Consider the following 26,621-nt stretch of genomic DNA (forward strand, 5'->3'; position numbering starts at 1 on the left):
GATCCAGCCATGTCCTTCACGCTGTGTGATCGAGCTGTCCTCCGCTCGATTCACAGTGCCCGAATGCTGCCGAGCTCCGTTTCCCTGCGACGTTACGGCGCACTGGAGCGGAGATCGGCGCCAAATTCAAAAAAGTAAAAACACACAAAACACACACAGTACTGTAATCTTACAGATTACAGTACTGTATAAAAAAATGACACACCCTCTTTGTCCTTAGTGGTCTGTGCAGTGCCCTGCATGCACTTTTATATTATAAATCCTGTTTTTTTTTTTTTCTGCCTGGAATTTGGAGATGGTCCATAGCAACCAGAAAGTGTCCCTTTTTCAGTGTTTTAGGATTTGATTACATTATTGAATAATTTTTATTATTATTTATTATATTATAAACTTTATCATACCCGGGATGTCTGCTAGACTCTGGTTTGAACAGATTTAAGAGTTATCCCTAAGAATTACAGGACTACAATATAAAACGCCAAATTTCCATGCAAAATAATTGTACCGCTTTCAGCACCTAAAATCAGAACTAATTATACCGCCAGGGAGGTTAATGAGTAAAACAAGCATTTGACCCCTTTACAAAACACGACTTGGTACTTGGTGGCAAAACCCTTGTTGGCAATCACAGAGGTCAGACGTTTCCTGTAGTTGACCATCAGGTTTGCACACATCTCAGGAGGGATTTTGTCCCACTTCTCTTTTGCAGATCATCTCCAAGTCATTAAGGTTTTCGAGGCTGATGTTTGGTAACTCTAATTTTCAGCTCAATACATATTTTCTCTGGGATTAAGGTCTGGAGACTGACTAGGCCACTCCAGGATCTTAATGTGCTGCTTCTTGAGCAACTCCTTTGTTACCTTGGCCGTGTGTTTTGGGTCATTTTCATGTACCCACTTTCTGGTACAATAATTTTTTATTAAGTAAGACCACGCCAAAATACAGGCCTGAAGAAAAAGACAAAATGGTTCCACACAGGGGAACAAAACATCACTTTTCACATAAATGCAAACAGAACACTTTTTCCAAATCTAAAAATGAGTAGTAGAAGTATCCGGTGTAAGTGCTGGAAGTGGGAATGATCAACTGGACTCGGAGGTCCAAGACATTGTAAGACTAATGAACAAAAAACAAATAAAAACTAAAAAAAAAAGGGGGGGTGGGGGATGGAGAGGTGAAATAGGGAGGCACAGGGCAGGGGAGGGTGGTGTGGGAAGAGCGAAAGGAAAAAGAGAAAAGAGACATAGAATTAGGCCAGAAAGAAAGAGCGGTCTGGAATATCCAAACTGACTGGGGGCAGGGTGGGGAGAGCATAAGACCACCATGGGTTTCACACTTTGAGGAACTTGGCATGGTACTCGTGAAGTACACTGGTCATCTCATGCAGCATGAGGGTGGTCAAAATGTTCTTCACCTCTGCAATACCAACTGAGGGCTTCTGCCAAGCACTAGCAATAGCACGTTTTGTGGCAATGAAGAGGTAGGTGGCAAGTTTTTGTTCGTATGAGAAGAGGCCCGGGAGGGGGCAGTAGAGTAATGCATGCTTGGTCATCTTTGTGGAAGGGTACATGAAAAAGCATTTTAAAAAGGAGACCATAGCACCTAGACCAGAATCCCACCAATTGTGAACAAGACCACCAAATGTGAATCTTATCTCTACGCTGGCCACATCCCCTGAAGCATCTATCATTGTACAATGGGGGCTGGAACCACATACCAGCAGAGGAGAACCTTCCAGGCTGCTCCATGGTGACCGTATTGAAAGAACATTTGGATGACCAGGCCTTGCTCTAATCCTCTAATTCTATAGAGATTACCAAGTCTCATTCCCATTTGGAGATGTACAGGTAGGAATGAGACGAGCCTGCCACGGTCAAAGAGAAATAAATAGAGGAGAGAGCGTACTAGGTTCCAGGTGAGTTAAGGCACATTCAAAGGTGGTCATCTGGAAAGGGAAAGAAGTTACAGCAAAGAGCTGAAATCCAGTGTCGAAGTTGTAGATAACGAAACCATTCCGTGGGGGGTGCGTTGTGGATCTCACGAATGGAAGCCCAAGATGAAAAGATGCAGGCTCCTAAGAAGTTGCTTACCTGTGAGTAGCCATGAGCGGGCCACTGGGCAAAAGCCAGGGGCTGGTCTAGCCCCAGAGGAAAGGGGGGGTTATTCAGGAGAGGAAGGAGGGGGAGAAAAGGGGACATTAAATTGTCTGAATAGCGGACTGAGTCCCAGAGACGCAAGCTATGGGTCGTAAGAGTTCTAAGAGAAGGGGCATGTGAGACTGATGGAAGCTATAAAAGGGCTGAGATAGGAGCACAGTTAGGAATTTCCAGAAGCGCCCATAAAGGAATGTCCCGTGTCGCATGTAACATTGTAACTTGTGAGAGCTGTGCAGCAAAGTACTACTTTAAAATGTTAGGGACACCAAGTCCACCTCTTAGTCTGTGGGCAAAGAGTAGTACAGGCTACTCTAGGGCGTTTGTGGGCCCAAATGAAAGCTAACATTTTATTGTGGAGTGCGCGTAAGAAGGTGCGTACTCAGACCGGCAAGGTGCGAAAGAATTAAAGGATCTTAGGGAGCACAGTCATTTTAACCGTGTTGATGCGGCCTATGCATGAAAGCGAGCGAATCTCCAGGAGTCCATAAGGGTGGTGATGGCACGGAGGAGGGGATAATACTTGGTGGCAAAGAGTAAAAGGGGTCAAACGGACTTCCAGGTATTCTAGAGAAGGGCCAGCCCAGTGGTATGGGAAGGGCGTTTGGAGGTTAGAAACCATGGAATCCGGGAGAAAAATGTTCAGGGCAGTTGTTTTCTGGGGGTTAATCTGCAAGCCAGAGATGACCGCAAAGCGGGACAGCAGTTCATGCAAGTTGAGGAGTGTAGTGATGGGATTCGAGAGGGACACGACCCATTTTCAATGCCCTGACTGAGAGGAGGTGGTTCTCACCCAAGATTTGATGGTACATGGACCTATCCATCGTCCCTTTTGATGTGGTGAAGTTGCCCTGTTCCCTTTAGCCGAAAAATATGCCCATATAAGCATAATGTTTCCACCTCCATGTTTGATGGTTTTCTTGGGGCCATAGGTAGCATTCCTCCTGCTTCTCCAAATACAGCGAGTTGAGTTGATGCCAAAGAGCTCGATTTTGGTCTCCTTTGACCACAACCCTTTCACCCAGTTCTCTGAAGCATTCAGATGCTCATTAGCAAACTTCAGATGGGCCTGTACATGTGCTTTCTTGAGCAGGGGAACTTTCACGGCATAATGTGTTATCAGTTGTTTTCTTGGTGACAAAGGTCCTAGCTGCCTTGAGATCAATGACAAGATTCTCCCCTGTAGTTCTGGGCTGATTCCTCACCATTCTCATGATCATTGAAACTCCACGAGGTGATATCGTACATGGAGCCCCAGACCGAGGGAGAGTGACAGTTAATAATCACACCAACTGTTGTCACCCTCTCACCAAACTGCTTGGCGATTGGTTTTATAGCCCATGCCAGCCTTGTGTAGGTCTGCAATCCCTAATCTCCTTGGACAGCTCTTCGGTCTTGGCCATGGTAGAGAGATTGGAATCTGATTAATTTGCTTCTGTGGATAGGTGTCTTTTATACAGGTAACAAGCTGAGATTAGGAGCACTCCTTTTAAGGGAGTGCTCCTAATAGCCCATTACCTGTGTAGAAGATACCTGGGAACCAGAAATCATGCTGATTGATAGGGGATCAAATAAGTATTCCACTCATTAACTCAATTTATGACTTTGAAATGCGTTTATGCGTTTATTGAGATATATATATATAATCGAAGAGAGAGATATCTCACTAATAGTTTAGTATGTTTTACAATTTGTTAGCAGCACAGGTAAATGTACTCACTTCACTTTAAAACAGATGAACATCAGCTTCACAATTAAGGACTCCAGTGTAAAAATGACCTTCACATCTCCCTATTCTGTCATTCTCCGGCATCAGCTTGACCTCTCAGAGTTCTGCTCTGTGTTTTGACATCACGGCCCCACCTATCTGACATGTTGGAAAGTCTAGATTGGCTCACTTGATGGGGAGTTGTTTGATTAATTAAAATTTACCTGCTTAAAAATACCGTATTTATTTACTTTTATTTTCGTACTGAACATTATAAATAAAATATTTTAAAATACGAGTGGCTTTAAAAGGGCCAGCATTTGTAGAGGAATAAAAGCAGAGAAAACTGTTAATATTGTAATTGGTGTAGAGACAGCTAGAGAATTTATACATGTTAAAGGGCAAAATAGTCAGGTCAATAAAAGGAGAAGGACTTAGCCCTGGTGCACACCAGTGTGACTTGTCATGGGACTTGACAGCTCAAAGTTGCATGACAAGTCGCATCCCATTTGGGGAAAATGTTTAAATTGCTGTGACTAAGGTCGCAGCAACTTTGAAAAAGGTTGTTGCACTTTTTGTGCAATTTAAGTGCGACTCGCATTGACATCTGTTAAATTAAGTCTCACATATTAGCAAGCTGCACATGAAATTGCACTGCTTTGAATTCGTGAAGAAGTAGTACGATTTCAAAACAGCACTGATGTCAACCAGGGCTTAATTTCATTGTGACAAACGGCGGTTGTCAATGCAGTATATAAGAAGATCTGTATGCTAAAGTATATATTATACTTACAATTTTTATTACATATTCATGTATTACCATTTCTATTCCAAATCTTTCTAAGGATTTCTTTCCAAAGTTTTGTGGAGCGCTATGGTGTGGTTGCGCCCAGTCAACACAGGACAGAAATGCGGAACCACGTTAATGGCCTTTCACCTGCTAAGAAAAGGCGAGGTAATATTACACACCAAAATACATTTGTTTGTCAAGCAGACTTATTCCATAAGGTATTAAAGCGAACACTGACAAAAGGAAAATTGTAGCAACCAACACCATTCTATCTGAAAGTGGAACTACACTGTATCTGAGCACCACAAACCAAAAAGTTTATTTAAAGAGGGATTCCACCTACAAAAAAAAATATTAAAAGCCAGCAGCTATAAATACTACAGCTGCTGACTTTTAATAAGTGGACACTCACCTGTCCCAGGGTCCAGCGATGTCGGCAGGCGAGACCGATCGATCGCTCGGCTCTCGGCTGCTGCCGCCGCCATTCTAGGTGAGGGAATCAGGAAGTGAAGCGTTGCGGCTTCACTTCCTGGTTCCCTACTGTGCATGCACGAGTCCCGCAGCGCACTAGGAATGGTCCGTGCTGTCTCTGGGACCTGTGTGTGTCCCAGCAGACTGTGCAGTGGGACAGGAAACAGCATAGACTCCCGTGGGAGTCTATGCCCGGAAGTGGGTGCAAATACCTGTTTTAGACAGGTATCTGCACCCCCCCCTCCCCCCTGAAAGGTGCCAACTGTGACACCGGAGTGGGGGAGGGTTCCGATGAGCGGAAGTTCCACTTTAGGGTGGAACCCCGCTTTAATAAATGTTGTTATTCAAAGCAAACGCCCCCATCCATGTCTCCATGTTTTATTTTGCTGAGAAATCACTTTGAAAAACGGCACCTAGCATTTCTTGCCATGGCCAGAGGGCTGATGATTCATGTAGCATTTACTTCCTGGAGTCCATCTGCCCTTTTCTCAGGCATGCAGACAGGAGGGTGTGCTCAGCTGAGAAAACTTCTCAGACTCCTGGCATGTATGACATCATTTGAAAATAACTGAAGAAATGCAAAAAAATTAATTTAAAACAAGTACATATGATGGCAGCATTAAGGATTAAAAATAGTCAATGTTGATTGAGAGAGTGAAGTTCCACTTTAACTGCATTTGGTAATGTTTGTACTGCCTTAGTGAATAAGTCCACCCCCCCCCCAAAAAAAACACTATATTCAAGACTATAGCTCCATGGCACCTTGATACCTAACTATATTAAATTTGAGCTTTTAGATCTGTCTGTAGTTTTAAGGGTATTGTGGTTTGATTATACATTATCTTTGGAACATACAAATATGTAATTCATGCTTTTCTGTGCTAAATTTAATAATGCCGTTCTTGTAGCATAGTAATCTTGGGGTACCAGATATAAATAACTTTTATTCGATGCATCAAGACGAACCAGGAAAGTAAAATCTGCATGCTCATGACTTTACTTCTCTTTTATCATACTGTCTTCTACCACTTTTCTCTTTACTGTATTCATCTTCTTTTGTTCCTGCTTCTTTTACTAGTTACTATCCTGTGTATCTCCTGACTGGATCAAGCTTTTTTAAAATTACATGAAGTTGAGGTAAATATTTGGCTTGCCTTACAGGATATGGGTTATTTTTCTGTCGAATTTACCATAGTGTTTTCTATTTTCAGCATGTTATTTATTATGGTATGCAGTAGACCCTGGAACACATATTAAAGAAATTTTAAGTGTCTTTACGTGTCAAGTAGAAAACACACACTTATACTGACAATGTTACATTGTAAATGTACGTTGCTCAACACATTAAATACATTATACTATTTACATTGTCAATAATTTGCTGTATACAGTACAAGCACTAACTGATTTATACAGTGTAATAATATTAAAGAGGAAGTAAACCCTGATGAGTTTACTTCCTCTTTGATTCCCTGCAAGGGTAAGTGACACATAATGGACTACTATGCGATGCATAGTAGTCCATTATGCTTTACCTGACACAGGAGCCAGCGAAGTCACCGCTGTCCCCTGTAGTCCGGAGCATCCATCTTCTCGGTAGGTCTCGCTGCTCCGCCGCTGTCATTCGGCGAAGCCGCGATGACATCACTCCCGTGCATGCGCATGGGAGCCGCCACTCGTGGCATATCGCCGCTGACCACGGTGCGCTCAGTGCGCATGCGCCGTAGACAGCGGTGCCTGTCTTTCGGCAAATGGTTTAGGAGATATTTCTTGGACCTAATCTAGGCTTACCTGTAGGTCAAAGTTGGTTGTAAGGGTTTACAACCACTTTAAGACTAGTTCTGTACTATAGCCCAAATACATCAGGCCATTAAAAAAAATAGGCTTTGGAATGCACAAATGATTGCCCGCCAGGTGAGCAGCCTGTATTTTTGGGTTGCAAACTTTATAAGTACCCTTTGTACTGAGAGAAATATGGTGCATGCCATTGTTAACCTCTTTCTGAAAACATTCGCTTCCTGGCTGCCTCAGTTTTCAGTACGTTCTGAAGTGTCAAAGGAGATGGAGCACCAACAAGATTAATTGGTCAAGTGGAAGCAATCGTATTTCTCAAAAGTTGATATCCAGTGAAATTAAGGGTTCATCCCTTAATGAGCATGCAGATTGGCAATTTTACACGTTATCCCTAAAAAAAGAAGGAACAATAAAAAGTAGGATTCTATAACCTCTGAAATGTTTTGGATATGAACTTTTAATAAATGTGATTTTGGTTGCACTTTACCAACTTATTGGTTTACCTTTTTGTAAATCCACTTCCTTCGACGCTTCAGATTGAACCCAAGGTCACCTCAACATGGTAAGGGGCAGCCATGGTGTAGGAGCAGCCTATTTGCCACAGTGATGGCTCAACATGAAAAATTCAGATCCAACACCTATTCCTATGAAACTCTTCAGTCATTTTCAAAACACTGACTTGGAACAGGTCTATGGGTCAGAAGAAATCTGAATGAAATTGGTACTTCTAATCTGCATACTTGTTCTAATTAACTGATTGATTTAGAATGTACTAAGGCATTGGCTCAGGATGACAGCCATGAAACTAACCTTTCTTTAACAAGAGAAGTAAGCAATGGCAGTCTCTATAATTTCTCATTATAGGGTTTTCTTTAACCATGATTTATTTAAAATGGGTAAATGCTTTACAAACCAAACCATTTACGTATATGTCCCACCAGAAACTGAAAAGTAAGCACATAAAAAAGATACAGTACTTAGAGGGTCTCTGCTTCTTTCAGGTCCTGATTTAGAGGAGGGGAGCAACGAATTGCAAATTAATTCACAAAAGATCCTGGAAGCTGCCTTACCAAAATTATATGTAGACACTACATCAGCCAACACACTAGCCCACTGTGGTACAACAAAAGTGTTCCTGACACATACAGTGGTAAGAAACTTCTTTTTTTTATTTTATTTTTATTGTTTTACACTTACACTTTGGTGTACATTTATTAAACTGAGATGTTTCCTGCCTTTACATATCATGGCCCTTCACAACATATAAATCTTTCAGAGGAGAGCCGGTTTATTGAGATTGGCACTTCTCTTGTCTGAATGAGAAGAGAAGTGAATGAAATACACTGTGAACAGCTGTGATATGTAGTATAAAGTACATGGATAGAAAAACAAAGAAAGATGTAAACCAAAATCAAAATATTCTTTCGATCTAAGATTTAAGGGCCCAATCGTTTGTATTATAAATTTTCCTGCAAATTTCCACATTCCGATCATTTTCAGCATTAAACATATTTTTATTTTTTTTTTCTTAACAATTGATTACTACTATTCCTACTGCTCAAGCACATTTCACTTAAAAAAAATTGCCTTACTACCTACTGGTTTATTTATTTTTTGTTGGATTTCCTATCCTTGTGTAGCCAGGTTTAGTGAGATTTAAGCCAATGACCCCACAATCATTATATATATATATATATATATATATATATATATATATATATATATATATATATATATATATATATATATATATACACGCACGCGCTTGAAAAGGTATTCAAAAACCAAAAACGTAAATGTATTTCGATGAGATTTTGTATGATAGACCAACACAAAGAGGCACATGATTGTGAAGTGGAAGGAAAATGATCAACCATTTAAAATGTATTTTTTTTTATTTTTTTATTTTTTTACAAATATCTGAAAAGTGTGACGTGCATTTGCATTTGGTCCCCTTTACTCTGATACCCCTAACTAAAATCCAGTGGAACTAATTGCCTTCAGAAGTCACCTGCTTCATTAATTAATGAGTCCACCTGTGTGTAATTTATTCTCTGTATAAATACAGCTGTTCTGTGAAGCCTTCAGAGGTTTGTTAGAGAACCTTGGTGAACAAACAGCATCATGAAGGCCAAGAAACACACCAGACAGGTCAGGGATAAAGTTGTTGAGAAATTTAAAGCAGGGTTACGTTATAATAAAAATATCCCAAGCTTTAAACATCTCACAGAGCACTGTTTAATCTATCATCCGAAAATGGAAAGAGTATGGTACAACTGAAAACCTACCAAGACCTGGCTCTCCACCTAAACTGACAGGCCAGTTAAGGAGAACGTTAATCAGAGAAGCAGCCAAGAGGCCCGTGGGTAAACCTGGAGGAGCTGCAGAGATCCACAGCTCAGGTGGGAGAATCTGTCCACAGGACAACTATTAGTCATGCACTCCACAAATCTTTATGAAAGAGTGGCAAGAAGAAAGCCATTGTTGGAAGCCATAAGAAATCCCATTTTCAGTTTGCGAGAAGCCATGTGGGGGCACAGCAAATATGTGGAAGAAGGTGCTCTGGTCAGATGAGACAAAAATTGAACTTTTTTGGCCTAATTGCAAAACGCTATTGTGGAGAACGAACACTGCACATCACCATGAACACACCAACCCAACTGTGAAACGTGGTGGTGGCAGCATCATGTTGTGGGGATGCTTTTTTTCAGCTGGGTCAGTGAAGCTGGTCAGAGTTGATTTGAAGATGGATGGAGCCAAATACAGGGCAAACTTAAGCCTCATACACCTGGTATGATTGTTGGCAAACCAAGAGTCTGATTTTTGTTGAAAGGGCGTTTGCCAGGATCTTGGCTTGCATATTAACCTTACACAAATTGTCGGTCGACAACACGATTGTAGTGACGTACTTTGAGGAATTTCAGCTCTTGAGCTCCACCGTTTGGGTCCTTTCTGCTAATTTTCTGTTTGGTGCGCATTGATTCCGAGCATGCATGTTTGTACTTTCGACCTTTGTGTGACAGATTTGTTTACTGACCATACGAAAATCTGATGTCAAACTGTTGTCTGCTGAAAATTTACTAGCCTGTCCTACAAAATTTGTTGGCCTAAAGTTGGACTACAATTGTCCAAAGGAGCGTACTAATGGTAAGATTTTAGGACAACAGTCTGTCAACAGACAATCCCCTGCCAAAAATCGTACCGTGTGTACAAGGCTTTAGAAGCAAACCTGTTAGTCTGCAAAAGATTTGAGACTGGGGCGGAGGTTCACCTTCCAGCAGGATAACGACCCTAAACATACAGCCAGAGCTACAATGGAATGGTAGATCAAAGCATATCCATGTGTTAGAATGGCCCAGTCAAAGTCCAGGCCTAAATCCAATTGAGAATCTACAGCAAGACATGAAAATTGCTGCTCAGACACCTCCAATCTGACAGAGCTTGAGCTATTTTGCAAAGAAGAATGGGCAAAAATGTCACTTTCCAGATGTGCAAAAGCTGGTAGAGACATCCCCAAAAAGACTTGCAGCTGTAATTGGAGCAAAAGGTGGTTCTACAAAGTATTGATTCAGGGGAGCTGAATACAAATGCACGCCACACTTTTCACATATTTATTTGTAAAACCTTTTCAAAACCATTTATCATTTTCAGTTCACTTCCAATTATGTGCCACTTTGTGTTGGTCTATTACATAAAATCGCAATAAAATATTCCCATTCTAACTTTTGCAGTGGCTGCCAAGCAGTGGCAGGGGAAGCAGGTGCATAATCTCCCTGGTTCCTTCCCACATCTTGGCCATTTCTCACTTCTCTCCGTGCTATCATTGAGGGATTTAAATTGCGCAAACAAACAGCCAGCTTACTTCGCACCTTATTAAACTGGCCATTTGTATAGGAACCACTAGCAGCTTCTCACTGAGCTGAAATGAGAATTGGAGAACATCATCTCCACTCATCATCGCAGCTTATTAAACCGCTGCACAGTAGAGATAAGCCGCGATATTTACTATCGTAGTTTATCTCTGCATAATAAATGGACGCCTTCTGTGTACAATATTTTTTATTGTATTTAATATATTTACTTGCATATTTATCATAAGAATCCCAGTATAGTGGTGCTAGGATTTTTCTTGTCATTAAACGCCAACCCTTCCCTTAAGCCCCATACACATGGGCCAAATGCCAGTCCCACAGCAGTCATCCATTGGCTGGCTCCCAATCAGAAAATGGTTAGTACATTAGTACAGAGCTGTCTTTTTTTTTTTTATTTTTTTTTTTTATCCACTGGGTTGAACGGGGAAAAAAAACTCATAGTGTGTACTTAAGTCTCAAGTGGGCATGTTGGATTCCTCCATCTCTGGGACTCCAGCACTATGATAAATCAGTTGTTTGGTTTTTATTGGCAATTGCGGTTAGGCAAAACTGAATGATTTGATGAATGGTTGAAGAGCAGACAAATAATTGATAAAAAAAGATCTCGATGCTTTTGTGATATGGCAGAGGTTTGGAATCAGAGAAGTTACTAGTGGCCAATGGGTAATTCGGCCCACCAGTGTTTTTTTTTATCTTCCTAGAGGCCTTCTGGTCCTTTCACACGGGACGGATCCATGATGAACCGCCCCGTGAACATCCACTTGCTCAGCTAGGATCGCTCTGTTGATCCCCGCTGAGCTGATGGATGATGGGGCGGTCTCTGCACATTGTGCAGGAACCGCCCTGTCAGATCTCTGCTCTCCCCTATGGGGGGATCGGATGACCAAGGACCATCTGTCCGTGTTCATCTGATCCGCTGTGCAGACGGATAGAAAATTTTGATTTTCCTCCGTCTGCAGAATTGAACCACAGCAGGGATGGATGATATCAGGTGTCAGCGGATGTTCATCCGCTGACACCCGCTATCCCATAAGGATGCATGTATGTTCGTATTTCATCCGGAAACTGATGGATGAAATACAGACATACTGTCCGCACATGTGAAAGGGGCCTAAGACTTAGGCCTCATGCTTACTGGGCTTAAAAAAACACAACTTTTTACAGGCATCAGCTTTTTTTTGCCAGTAAATGCACCTCTGTTGGCCTATGTGTACATGCATAGACGTTTATAAGCATATTGACTGAGGAACGTTTGCAAGCAGAAAAAAGAACCCATCACAAGCACTTTCAGGAGAGGAACTTTTGAGCAGAAAAAAAAGAACATGAAACGCACATAAACCTAGACTTCTTTAAGTGTGTTTACGCATTAATGCAATCTGATGCCTTTAAATAAATGAATAGAATGTGCAAACGTGCATAAATGCGTGTTCAGTATGCAGCTTTTACCATGTTTTTTTTTAAGCAAACACAGAGCAAACGCTCAGTGTGCATGAGGCCTTAGAAAGACCAATTTGCAGCTTTAAGAGTCATGGTCATACTTTTTATCATCTTAACCACTTCCCACCCGGCCAATGCACATATACGGCTGGGTGGGAGCCGTCTACTCCTGATAGGACGTTCAGGAACGTCCATCAGAAGGAGCGGGATCGCGCGCGTGCCCGCGCAGCGGCGCGATCCCGATGCGCCCGTGTCACCCGGACACGGCGCATCTCAGATCGGCAGGAGGGCTCTGTGATTGGCCCTCCTGATCACATGACGGCCGTGTCCAATCATGGCCGTCATGTGATTTAAACAAACAGCCGGGTGCTAGGCAATCGGCTCCTCCTCTCCTCACACAGAAGTCATCGCTGAGGAGAGGAGAGCAGATCGCTGCAGCCGGCTGATGATCAGTGAGTATGAGCTGTTTTTTACAGCTTTTTACTCACTGATCACCAGTCTCAATCACCACACAGTAAACACACCACACAGTATAAACACAATGTCCCCACACATGTCCCCAAAACATACATGTCCCCAAATAATAAAAACACATGTCCCTAATAATAAAAACATGTCCCCCACATATGTCCCACTAAAATCACATGTCCCAATGATTATCTGCACACATGTACGTGATCACCTGCACACATATGTACATGATCATTTGCGTACATATGTCCGTGATCACACAAACCAATTATTATACACTTAACGGAATTTTTTTTACCAAAAACATGTAGCAGAATACATTTTGGCTTAAATTTATGACAAAATTTGATTTTATTGGATTTCTTTTAAAATAGAAAAAGGAAAATATTGTTTTTTTTTTCCAAATTTCCACTTTTTTGTGCTTATATCGCAAAAAATAAAAAACGGAGTCGTGAATAAATACCACCAAAATAAAGCTCTATTTGTGCGAACAAAATGATAAAAATTTCATTTGGGTACAGTGTAGCATGACTGCGCAATTGTCACTAAAAGTGCTAGAGCGCTGAAAGCTGAAAATTGGGCTGGGAAGGAAGGGGGCGAAAGTGCCCTGTATTGAAGTGGTTAACCCATTGTATAAAACAAAAAAAATTTCATCTCTAGGAAAGGTTATTTATATGACCCTAGTCTTTCTAACCTTACCATGTAACATCCAAAGTGTCTTTCACCTCTTGGAAAGGTTGTGTGTATGGCCCTAGTAGTCTTAACCTCACCATGTAATATCTTAAGTGTCTTTCACCTCTAGGAAAGGCCAGGTGTATGTTCCCAGTTTTAGCTGAACAGTTGTGGTTTTGTAATTACCAGTGGGGGCAAGTTTGCCATAAATTGGCTTCATCTGTCATAAATCTATATAATTTGAGTGTCCTCTGTGCTCTTTACCATTCTCCTGATTTTGGTTTTGAAGATTTCTGGAGGCATGAGGATGATCATATCATTTCCTAAAGCTCAATACCAATAATGCACTAAAATAAACAATTATGGATGTTCTTTTTTGACAGGGTCAATCCTGCTGAATGCTTAATCAGCTACAGTGCATTACCTATTGCTAATCAAACCCCACTTCTAGCAACCAGTAGGGATCAATTGGCAAGAAAAACACATTTACTGATAGTTCCATCTGATCATCAATAAACAAAGCTTAAAAAATGAGTCCACAAGGAATCTGCCTGAGACAGAAGGGTCTGTAATATATCAGAAAAAATATTCCTTCTTTTGGTATCTGCCCATGAATATTTACCACTGATTCACATAATGAACGTTACATATTCCATAGAGATGGGTTTTATAGTGTTAGGTCTGTAAGTCTTGCCTCATTATACTAGTCACCTTTTTAGCTTCTCACTTTTAAATGATGCTGTCATAAGCAGGCCTTGGTTTGCATGTTTATGATAATTTCTTTTAATATTTAATAGATAGACATACTTGAAAAGCAAAGGGAGCGAGCTTTCTCCCAGAGAGCATTCTGTATTCAGTGCTGCTGGAGAAGATACAGACAGAGGAAGCTGGCCAGGCAAAGGCGGGCAGCTACAGCTATCCAAGCAGGTAGTATGATGAGCTTGATCTCTATTTGTTATCTCTATACTTTGATTGCTCAGAGAGGCCTGGGTTTTTTACTGGCCGAATTTGCTTCGTTACATAGTACTGACATATATAATCCAAATTTATGTGACCGTTTCTCTGCCCAGTCGGTTCCACTGCATGCACATTTACTTGTTTGTTTCATTGTTTTCTAGTTGCCAGGGGCTGGCTTACAAGGAAGCATATTGAAAGAATGCACAGGGCTTCGGCTGTCATTAAGAGGGCATGGAAGAAATGGAAGGTAACAATGGATTTAGACATTAGACATCTTAGAGCTGCATTAATACTATGTATTGGCATTTGTTAAAGGAACATGAGAAATATTTAGGCTGCCATTGCTAGTTGCCTGGCTATCATGCTGACCTGGAATATGTATGAAAATCTGGAGCTCTGCCTTCACCAGTTAGCAACTAAAAAAATAGTGACGCTATTGGAGTAGGTTTGCCACCTCATACCTTTAAACCCCAACAACTATGAATTACACAGGTTCTGTGGCTAATTTAATGCAGATAAGGCACTAAGTTATTTTAATTACCACCATAATCGGCCACAGAACCTGTGTAATTAATATGTGTTCGCTTTTAAAGGGATGAGGTGGCAACCCTACATTGGAGTAGTATGCCTGCCAGGTAACTAGCCATTAGTAAAGGTAATGCTTTTAGATTATTAAGGAAAATATGTTTTATATCTGATGTCGAAATATATATTTTTCTAGGTATATAAAATATTTATTTTACAAATAAACATTTAATGCCAAAACTTGTTATGGAGTATAGAAATTTGTATCCTCTGTCAATTTTTGCTGTCTGTGTCCTCATTTCTGAGACTATCTTTCAGTTTCTTTCCAAGTGATGGGTGTTTTGGTTATAGAAGGAAAATACCTATGGGCATAGGTTGATTATTGTGTAACAAAATATGGACTGCGCTAACTACCAAAAAAAATATATAAATAATTGTGTGTGTGTGTGTATGTAATTTTTTACCACTGTGCTCCAATGCAAAACAATACTAATACCACCAGTGCTATTTAACACAATTAAATGCTTTCAATGCCCAAAACAACTCTCAAATGAATAAATCCCACAATGGTGACAGTTCATAAATAACATCAATTCCAAAATATAATAGATTAGGGCATCCCCGCGCTATCAACAAGGGCACAGGCTATTACTAAGGATAGGTTGCAGCACCGACAGGGGTATAAGACCCCCCCCCCCCCCCCATAGTAATTTCTTAACCACTTCCCGACCAGCGCACGACGATGTACGTCGACAGAATGGCATGGGCAGGCATATTGGCGTACAGGTACGTCCAATATTCGATGCCGCCCTGCCATCGCCCTGCCGCGGTGGTCGGGACCCCCGTGAGTCCGGTCGCGGGACCCGCGGACTCGATCGCCGCGGGCATACCCGCGATCGTCTCACGGAGCGGCCGAATAGAGCAAATGCTGTGTAAACAACATTTATCTATTCTGCCTAGCAACTAGTGACGCTGATCTCTGCTCCATGTGATTGGAGCAGAGATCAGTGTACACTAAATGAAAGCCCAACCCCCCCACAGTTAGTAACACTCCCCTAGGAACACTTAACCCCTACACTGCCACCCACTGGTTAACCCTTTCACTGCCAGTGTCATTTACACAGGAATCACTGCATTTATATAGCAGTGATTACTGTATAAATGACAATGGTCCCAAACATGTGTCAAAAATGTCTGATGTGTCTGCCATAATGTCGCAGTCACAATAAAAATCGCTGATCGCCGCCATTACTAGTAAAAAAAATAAAAATAAAAAATTATTAATAAAAATGCTATAAAACTATCCCTATTTTGTAAACGCTATAACTTTTGCGCAAACCAATCAATAATCGCTTATTGCGATTTTTTTTTTACCAAAAATATGTAGAAGAATACGTATCGGCCTAAACTGAGGGAAAAAAATGTTTTTTTATATATTTTTGGGGGATATTTATTATAACAAAAAGTAAAAAATAATGCGTTTTTTTCAAAATTGTCGCTCTATTTTTGTTTATAGCGCAAAAAATAAAAACCACAGAGGTGATCAAATACCACCAAAAGAAAGCTCTATTTGTGGGAAAAAAAGGACGTCAATTTTGTTTGGGAGCCACGTCGCACGACCGCGTAATTGTCAATTAAAGCGACGCAGTGCCGAATCGCAAAAAGTGGTCTGGTCTTTGACCAGCAAATTGGTCCGGTCTGAAAGTGGTTAAAACTCAAATGGTGTTGCGCTACCTGCAAAATGCAGTGCCTTGTGCTTAAATATATATTACCAATAGTGCTGAATAACACACTACCAGGGATGGTGTCTCCTCCTATTAGGTGAGTGTAATAAAATCACCCTAAACTGGACAATTATATATTACACACAGTATAAAAATATTCCAAATATATAAAGTGCCTCAAACAGATTAAATCGTGAACAATCAAATAAGTGAATAAAGTGTCCAGTGTTTAAGTATAGCAGCAGAGATAACCAAATAATAAAGTGTCATGTGCTTTAAATATTCAAGTAAATATCTCCAAATTAATAAACTCAAGTAAGTCTTTATGTGAGCTTAGATGAATAAAGTGACCAGTGGCTTATTCGGTGCTTCTCAGAGTAAGGTGCCAAGAACCGTGTATTTAACTCTTATATCTCCAGTGTTCACGGCACACCAGGTAGAGTGGCCCCTTACCTTACTGCTGTAAGGTAAACAGCAGAGCAAACAACCGTCAAGATCCAGGGGTTGTAACCCTATTCCTGGCAGGTAAGTGCTGGCCCCCACGGCTGGTATTGTGGATAACATTGAGCATTAAGATCTGTGTGGAAGCTATTGGAGGTTCACAATACCAGCCGTGGGGGCCAGCACTTTCCTGCCAGGATAGGGTTACAACCCCTGGATCTTGCCGGTTGTTTGGTCTGCTGTTTACAAGGCTTAACTTACCGAGAGCAGGTGGACTGAAGGGGATTCCTTCTTAACGGTACAGGGTCTCACCTTTTAAGAAGGGGTGGTTCCCCTTCAGTCCACCTACTCTCACCAGTCCATCAGAATGCATGTGCCTCCACTGTGGGGACACTTCTAAGTTAGTGTTGGGTACCACAGATACCAGAGTGCCTTGACGAGGCTCTGTGGCTTACGCATGCATTTGCAAATGTGTGCAGGCTAAACCCCTGCTTTTTAAAGCATACTGTTAGACAGGTTTACTTGGTTTTCTGCAGGCTGGTCGGTAAGTTGAGCTTGGCTTTTTCCTTGGATTTATCCTTGGCCTTGTTTATAACTGTTGTTGGCCTTCCAATGCTTCTTATAGCCAGCTATCGATGGGGGCAAGTGGCATACCCTTTTTGTATCACAATTCCTTTGAGGACCCTTTGGTCACCAGAACTAGGGTCTCCATTGGAAGATTTCCCCTCTATTCCTTTTCTGGGGACAACCCAAAATTTTGGGCTTTCACTTTCAATGATAATGTTAAACAGGACAAATATAAAGGGTGAACGGGGGCACAGACAGCAATAATAACTGAAAAGCATTCTAATCTCTCTGCACTCTATCCAAAACTAAATATAACAATTTTTTACCTTTTTTAGTTACACTTTAAGATGTAAGGGCTCATTTAGCATTACATTATTATGCGTTTGTTTTTGACATGTTAAGGATTTCTTGTATTTTCTTTAGGAAAAATTGGAAGCCTTAGCGGCAGTTGAGTTGGATGATATCTCAGAGATGGAAAACACAGTGTTAATATCAGGGTCTCCAGTTAAAGTTCTCAATACCTCAATAACAAATTCTATGCAAGACAGCCCATTGATCACACAGGAAGGCTTTCAATCCTGGAATCTTGGTTTTGTGTTGTCTCGTGCTCCACCAATCAGGAAGACGGTGATAGTTGATGGGTTTCACAAGCATCGGAATCTCCTGGCATGCTTAAATGTGCTTAACAAATATAAGGGTTACAAGGTAGAATTAAATCAATCAGAAAACGGCATAGCATCCATTGGAGCATTACCTCAGGTAAAAATGTTATACACTTTATTGAATTTATGTTTTGTTTAGTGTTTCATACTAAAAGTTGGTTTCCACTTAAAGAGGAGTTCCTGTTAAAAAAAAAAAAAAAATTTAAAGTCAGCATATACAAATACTACAGCTGCTGACTTTTAATAATCGGACACTTACCTGTCCCAGGGTCCAGCGATGCGGGGGAACGAAGCCCTGCTTGTCTCCCCCTCTGCTCAGCGGCGCCGGCATTGCAACTGTGGGCACCCGGCTGTGTCTTCACAGCCGGTCAACCACTGCGCGAGCAGCGCCGTGCGCCTTGAATGGCCACGCAGTCATCTGGGACCTGTTGCATGTCCCAGATGACTGACAGGAGGGAGGGGGCAGAGCTGAGCCCTTCCTACGCCGAGGGGAAGTGATGTCACCAGACCAGGCACTGAAGGAGGCAGACTACGAGGGATTTTTCAGGAATTTTAATAATTTTTTTTATTTTTTGTGTGGAACACCACTTTAAATGAAAAGTGTGCCCCCACTTAAGATTGCTTTTAGGTAGTAACATAGAGCAGTCTCTTGGCCATTGCCTTTCTAAATAATCTTGGCATCAAATGTAATTGTCATAGGAAACCTGTACGAAGGGAATTCTGGAGATTTTCATTCCTGTGCTGTGAAAATTGGTTCTAGACCTGGAAAGCTCATGCAGCAAATTAAAGCAGTAGTAAACTGTGGCATTTAAATAAAATAAAAAAATCCCCTGCAAGGCAATGGCATAATGTGCTAATATTCATCACATACTAGATATACTATACTACAGTGGTGTGCTGTCAGCATTGACAGGGCTTCCATGTTCACGTGATCTTCCATTGGTTGGCTTACAGCTTCAATGGTCGAGCAATGACATCACTCCCGTGCATGCGCGTGGGAGTCACAGCAATGGCACGGTACTCTGAAGGAACAGCATGGCTATGCCATTTATTTAGAGCGCATGTGCCAGTGACATCACCTGCTGCCAAAAGAGTGAATGTCTCCTAAATGGTGCATGTTTAGGAGGTATATTTATTTTACCTATAGGTAAGCTTTATTATGAGCTTACCTGTAGGTAAAAATCACAAAGTGGACTTTACTACTGCTTTAAGTTGAGATTAAATAGATCTTGCCACCAGTTTGCACTTCTTAATTTGAAACTGCCTTTCAATACAGCAAAAATAAGATAGTTGTGACGCCTCTTGCTCTTTAATATACACGGTTCTTGGGAAATTCAAAGCAATACAAAGTTAACAGCAGTCAGAGACTCTATCAGCATGCTGCAGAGCCTTTTGATTGTTATTGCTGAGCCATCAGAGCATTATTGGTAGGTTTTACTGGGACCAATCTAGGGAGCAAAGTGTTATGGCAGGGGAAGCATTAGATGAGAGGAAAAGACTATTAGCAAAACTGTTAAATTCTTGTTAACTTTGTATTGCTTGTCATTTCAAGACACATGGGTAGATCAGAAAACCCATGGCAACACTATACTATTTTTTTATTTTTTTTTCTGTATTGAAAGGTGGTTTCAAATTGGGGCGTATGATCTTCGTGACAGGGACTGTCTCTTGATCTTTTTAAATGACACCTCCTATAACAATAATATCGAGCCTGCTATTGCTGGGGTTTTAAAATGCTAATTGTCTGGCTGTTTCGCCTTTTACCATTGCAGATGAAAGTTGATTTTGGAGTTTCTATATACACTGAAACAAGGTGGGGGATCCATCAGTGTTGATAGATCTCCATCCTACTTCTAGACCAAACTGGAAGAATTTTTAAACTTTAGCATGGATACCATTTACTGACCATATCTCAAGTATTCACAATAGCTTCTTTATCATAAGAAAACACCCAGGACTAGTATAGGGCTAGTATAGAGCAAAGTTACATATAGTTACATAGTAGGTGAGGTTGAAAAAAGATACAAGTCCAACCCATGTGTGTGATTATATGTCCATATTACATTGTATATCCCTGTATGTTGCGGTCATTCAGGTGCTTATCTAAGTTTTCGAGCAATATGTCCAGAGAGCACACAGCTGCTTCCAAGAGCTACATAAATTACAGTAGAATAGGTGCTATTCATTTGTATTTTGCAGCACCCATTTAAACTGTAGGCCGTGCTATGTAGTTTGCTTTTATTCTGTGTTAGCCATCAGAGAATTCTTTTTTTTTTTTCTTTACACTGAAACTAGATGGCACCTGTGACAGCCCGATAACCAGCATTCTCAGAAGTAGAACTCCGCAATGGCAGCCTTCCTGTTTCACTTATGAGAGGGTACCTTTAAGGTACAGTAGGGGGTTAGGGCTAAAGCTTGGGTTCAGGTTTGGGTTGAGTGTGAATTTTAGGAAACGTGTTCTGAGAGAATACAGAGGGTGTCATTGCTGACTTATGCAAGGAAACAGGAGTACTATACAGAGCCCTGTATAAAGATCCTAAGGCTAGTTTATTATATTGGCAACAGAATTGCAAGTGTGCTATGTCCCTTAAATATAGGTAACATTTTAGGGTCAATATGAATGTCAGCTGAACCTGAAACATACAAGAATATAAATGGTATGAATAGTAAATACTTGAGATAAGAGATTAGTTATATATATTAGCGCATCATATCCTTTAACGTGTCAATCATATAAAACATGTGCCAGTGTTAAAATTCTAAAATCTCATTATAATAGTCCAAATGAATAGGTATAGTGTTTCAGTGCAATCAGATGTGAGATAATTGATAATCAAATAAAGATAAGACTTGCTGAATCTTCTGAATTGTGCTTTTTTCCTTCCCATCCTGTCAATATTCCTCCACCATTGCTCGATATATGTGAAAAGAGAGGAGCTCCAAATAGTGTTTAAAACCAGTAACATTTATTTAAAATATTTGCATTCAACTCACATTTATCAGGTGCTCCAATGCAACTTTGTACAGCATGTAGCAATGTAAAATCCACGGTACTGCAACAGATTTGTGCCTCTCCTAGGGAATGCAAAGCATCTTGGCAAACAAATCTGCCCCTCCCCTATGCGTTATGTCACAGGGTCACATCAGGGGGATTTAACACTGGCACATGTTTTATATGATTGACACGAGAAGAGATTTGTGTGTGTGTGTGTGTGTGTATATGTATGTATGTATGTATGTATGTATGTATATATATATATATGTATATATGTATATATGTATATATATATATATATATATATATATATATATATATATATATATATATATATATATATATATATATATATATATATATAATTACACACACACACACACACACACACACACATATATATATATATATATATAATTTATTGCGCAGTATATCCTTATATATTGGAAAATGTGTGTTCCTCGCTTCCCGCTCAAGACAGTTAAATAATTATATTACCCTAGTTGCAAGATCTCATCCGATTTCATGAATAGTGAATAATTGTTACGTTTTCAGCCTGCTAAGCCTAGGCCCTGCAGTTCTAATGCAGCTGATTCAAGTCCATGCACTTGCTACTGACTAGTTACATAGCACTTTGATCCCGTGTACAGTTGCTAGAGTGGAGAGTATTCTCAAGCAGCTTTAGACTGTTGTAGAAAATGAGTGCTGATAGTTTTAGTGGTCTGACCATGGACATATATGACCAAATATGTTGATCCAAACTAAATCTACAGTGAATAGGTATCGCTAAACTCTTCTTTTTGTTTCTCATCAGAGACCCATCAAGTTCCATTGCAAGAAGTCGCCACTACATTTTGCCAATGTATGTCCTGAGACATTTGACTGCGGTCTAACAGGACTGAATGTGATCTTGCTGGAAAAATTTGACAGATAAAAACTATTTATTATAAGAACTATTTTAATGTTGCATTTTTTTTTCCTCGTTAAGCTCGTTTTAAAGACTTCTGACACTATATTTTTACATCTAATTTTAAATTTTTTTTTTTTTTTTTTTTGATCAATGTGCAATAATTGTTATTGGATAATGTATAGTAAACAGTCTTGTAAGTATTATTTGTCTTTACCCAACTGTATGTATGTAGATGTTTTTGCACTGACATACAGTGGATATAAAAAGTCTAGTCTACTTACCCCTGTTAAAATGTCAGGTGTGTAAAATGTCTGGATGTAAAAAAATGAGACTAAGATAAATCATTTCAGAACCTTTTCCACCATTTATTGTGACCTATAAACTGTACAACTCATTTGGACAACAAACCAAAATATTTTAGGTGGAGGGAAGTAAAAATAAAATAGTATGGTCGCATAAGTGTGCACACACCCTTAAACTAATACTTTGTTGAAGCACCTTTTTGATTTTATTACAGCACTCAGTCTTTTTGGGTATGAGTTTATCAGCATGGCAATATTTGCCCACTCTTCTTTGCAAAAGCACTCCAAATCTGTCAGATTGCGAGGGCATCTCTTCAGATCACCCCCACAGATTTTCAATGAGATTCAGGTCTGGGCTTTGACTGGGCCATTCCAAAACTGTAATATTCTTCTGATGAAGCCATTCCTTTGTTGATTTAGATGTATGCTTTGGGTCATTGTCATGCTGAATGATGAAGTTCCTCTTCATGTTCAGCTTTCTAGCAGAAGCCTGAAGGTTTTATGCCAATATTGACTGGTATTTGGAACTGTTCATAATTCTGTCTACCTTGACTAAGGCCCCTGTTCCAGCTGAAGAAAAACGGCCCCAAAGCATGATGCAGCCACTACCATGCTTCACTGTGGGTATGGTGCTATTTTGGTGATGTGCAGTGTTTTTGCGCCAAACATATCTTTTGGAATTAAGGCCAAAAAGTTCAACCTTGGTTTCATCAGACCCTAACACAATTTCTCACATACTTTTGGGAGACTTCAGACACAGCTACGTCTCCGGTTTTAAGCAGGTGTGCACACTTGTACAATCACAATATTTTTTTATTTTTACTTCCACCACCTAAAAGATTTTAGTTTGTTTTTCAACTGAGTTGTACAGTTTATAGATCAGATTAAAGGTGGAAAAAGTTCTGAAATTATTTATCATTTTTTTACATCACAGAAACCTGACATTTTAACACAGGGGTGTGTAGACTTTTTATATCCACTGTATCTGTGTTACTTTTGAAAAGAGCTGGTCCCAGTGGCACGAAAGCAGGATTGGGTTTAGGATTCTGTTTGCCTCTTATTTGTAACACTACACTTTTGACACTATTTGGTTCTATATACTGTATATATATATTGGATATGCTGATTTATAAATATTTATAATAAATAATAATCCTATAAATGTATTATAAAGCATTAATTGTAAACGTGAGTTGTAGATATATTTTAGACTGGGTTCAGTTGGGTTGGAGCGCTTTCCAGGTCAAAAGTTGTTGGCATTGCCTCAGTGCTGGCCTTTCTCTGAAGACTCTTTGTGAGCAGGCCAGTTGGGCTAAGCACCGGGAGCTACCTCATTTTTATGGTTTCTGCTATTCTTTTTCCCACAGAAAGGGTAGGTGCTGTGGGAATAAAGCCCTAGTGTCCTCTCCTGTGTGGTGTGTCCTGTGCTCTTTTCTTGTATACAGCATCAAGGAAGTATCTCCCCGCTAATACACCTGCATCCAACGAGCCACATTGACTTTTGCTCTGTTCCTGCTGCCCACTTTACAATGACTATGGTCACCTCTGGCCAACTGACTCTCACCTAGCATTAGCTGACTGGTAGGAAGCCTTTCTTCGTACCCTAAACCAATACATTGCCTTACAGCTACACTGACACAAAATGTCTGTTTCTAGACATGGGAAGGACAGTCCCGGATATACCTAGCGCACTTTCTATCTGCTTCAGGTATACTTGCAGAGAGATTTTATGATCCATGTTACTTAGTAATTTGCTGACTCACATTAGCTAGAAGTATGCTTTCGTGGCCTCTCATGCAAATTCTATATTTGATTTATCCACATCATCTGAGCCATCAGTTATAGATACGCTGCCTAATTTTAAATAACTCAGATCCATAACTGATAAGCTTGCCCAGAAGAAGTTTTCAGTCTACTGCCCTTACTCCCGAATTAATAGAAACCATTTTAACATTTACATACCACTTTAAAACTAGCCTGTTTCTATTAAAAAATCCTAAGGCCACAAAAATGTACATTTTGAACCCACCGTTTCAATTGTTTCTCTATGCAAATTGGAAGCACAATGATAGGTTGTTTGCTTCCCTGAGCAGTTGTTAGCCCTTTACACCATTTGTGAGGATTTTGTGCAGAAATGGTCTTTTCCTGCGGTGGACCGGGCCATTTCTTAAGAATTCAGTTACCAGTGGAGGCAATGAGCAGTTAGCTTTTTCTAGACCTCTGTTGCAGAGGTGTAACTAGAACCTTCAAGGCCCCCGGTTCAAGAAATCATAAAGGGGGGGGCCCCCCACCCCACAATGGCAAAACACCAGGGCTTAATCGCAAGTGCGACCTTTGTGACCCTGGTCATTTCACCACTGGTGTCCAGTAGTTTTATTTTTGTTATTTTATTTGTTTATTAGTTTTGACCATTTCATTCTATTTAATTCTTACAATGGTATTTTACATTTTTTACTTTTTTTTTTAGGAGCCCTTTCGGGGTCTTTGGTGTGATATCCGAGGTCTAAACAAACCTCTGATGTTTCATCTTTGAGACAGAGAAAGGAGACTGAAGACCCAGCCTCCAATCTCCATCTCTGTAGTCTCAGCTGCACAGAATGAATGGACAGGAATGGCTCTGAACAGAGGTTTCCTGTTCATTTGAACCATAGTAAACACGGTTTATTATGCCTCAGTTATGAATGAACAGAGTCAGTGATCAGTACAGTTCACTGACTCTAATCATTGAGACAAGGAAGGGGTCAGTGAATGAAAATTTAACTGCCCCTTGCCCTCTCTCCATTCTGACAGATCCCCTGCAGCAACTGGTGGGAGAGGAGGAGGGGGGTCCTAGCAGTGCTGGGGACAGCAGGAGGTAGATGGGGGGGCATCAGGGTGGCATGTAGAGGAACCGATCACCTCCATTTTGGAGGGGAGTGGTTGCTTTATATGCCACCCCCGCTACCCCTCTATACACTGCAGTTGCGACCCTTGTATTTTCCCCCTGTTCCCTCTATCCTGGAACAAATCCTTTCCACTCCCCTAATCCTCTCCAGCACAAATTCTCTCAAACCTCCAAATACCCTTTCCCAGTGCAAAACCCCTCCATCCTAGTACAAATCCCCCCTTCCCCGTCAATGTTCCAGAGTGGGCACCCAGAGCACTTGTCCCATATCTCTTACAGGGTGCTAGGGGTCCCAGATACTGTAGTTCCCCCCTATGAGGCAGGTGGTGTATCTTTGATTGGGTGGGTGATGGGTTAAGAGGATATGTGCTGTTGGGTGCTTTGGGAGAGGACAGGACTTGTGCTGCAAGGTGTGGTGTCAAATCCAATCCCCTCCCCAGCACTTCCTCTCCCAAAGAACCCCCCAGCACATATCCTCTTACCACCCACCTATCACTCCTCCAGATGTATTCCCATCCCCCCCCCCCTTCCCAGTTACTATAGTCCCCCTATTCTCAATACAGAAAAATACACAGACTTCAGCAGCACAGATCTTCCTGTTCTATACTGTGTAAAGGAGAACATCGGAGCCAAGGGAGAGGAGCCAGCTTCAACAAGGTGTTGATTGTGCAGGCAATGGGCAGGGAGACATGCCAGCATGGCCACAGAGGGGACGATGGGCACCCTGCAAGTGATGCGAGGCAGTGTCCCGAATGCCCACTTGCTCCCCAGCAGTGGGCTCCATGAATTAGCACAGTGCGTAAAAATGCCTTTTCCTCTATTCCCATTCCTGGCCTGTTTCTTGGACTCCCTACTGGGACAGAGGTGGGCTTTATCCAGATTGCAGTCTTTACAGCCAGTAAACCAAGAGAAAGTGTACCCAGACCCCATATACAAGAACAGGGACAGCCTATTGGAGCTGGATTCTGCAGAGTGCGACTCCTAGTGTACATAATACCCTGTGATGTCACTGGCAGGGTGCTCTACAGATCCAGGACAGTGATACACCTGATGGGGAGTGGAGTACTCTGTGTGCCTGTGCAGGGGCGGACTGACCATTGGGGAACTCGGCACTGCCCGAGGGCCCCATGCCACTAGGGGGCCCCATCAGGGTTGCCAGCCTCAATAAAATCGGGGACAGTATGTAAAATCAGTTTTTTTTAAATCCCAAGATTATAGCTGCCCCGCCTCTCCAGTACCTTCTCAGTGTGTGTATGTGTATATTGTGTGTCTGTATACTGTATGTG

General features: G+C 41.1%; 1 protein-coding gene across 3 annotated transcripts in view; it reads left to right on the top strand.

Annotated features, from left to right (window-relative positions):
• MYO19 (myosin XIX) overlaps positions 1-23,862 on the top strand; it is a 119,633-nt gene extending 95,771 nt beyond the window's left edge. For 2 of the 3 annotated variants that reach the window (XM_077481083.1, XM_077481084.1), the window contains exons 19-24: positions 4,707-4,816; positions 7,918-8,066; positions 14,166-14,295; positions 14,487-14,572; positions 18,006-18,341; positions 22,054-23,862. In XM_077481083.1, the coding sequence (XP_077337209.1) occupies positions 4,707-4,816; positions 7,918-8,066; positions 14,166-14,295; positions 14,487-14,572; positions 18,006-18,341; positions 22,054-22,173 (931 nt within the window). In that variant the 3' untranslated portion in view covers positions 22,174-23,862. Of the gene's footprint in view, positions 1-4,706; positions 4,817-6,200; positions 6,260-7,917; positions 8,067-14,165; positions 14,296-14,486; positions 14,573-18,005; positions 18,342-22,053 lie in introns of those variants that run through there. The other variant, XM_077481085.1, reaches the window with a different exon arrangement.
• The last annotated feature ends 2,759 nt before the right edge of the window (positions 23,863-26,621 follow it).

The sequence above is a fragment of the Lithobates pipiens genome, unplaced genomic scaffold, assembly GCF_037356315.1.
Source record: "Lithobates pipiens isolate NorthernLeopardFrog02 unplaced genomic scaffold, aLitPip1_a1.2 Scaffold_16, whole genome shotgun sequence".
Taxonomy (NCBI): Eukaryota; Metazoa; Chordata; class Amphibia; order Anura; family Ranidae; genus Lithobates; species Lithobates pipiens.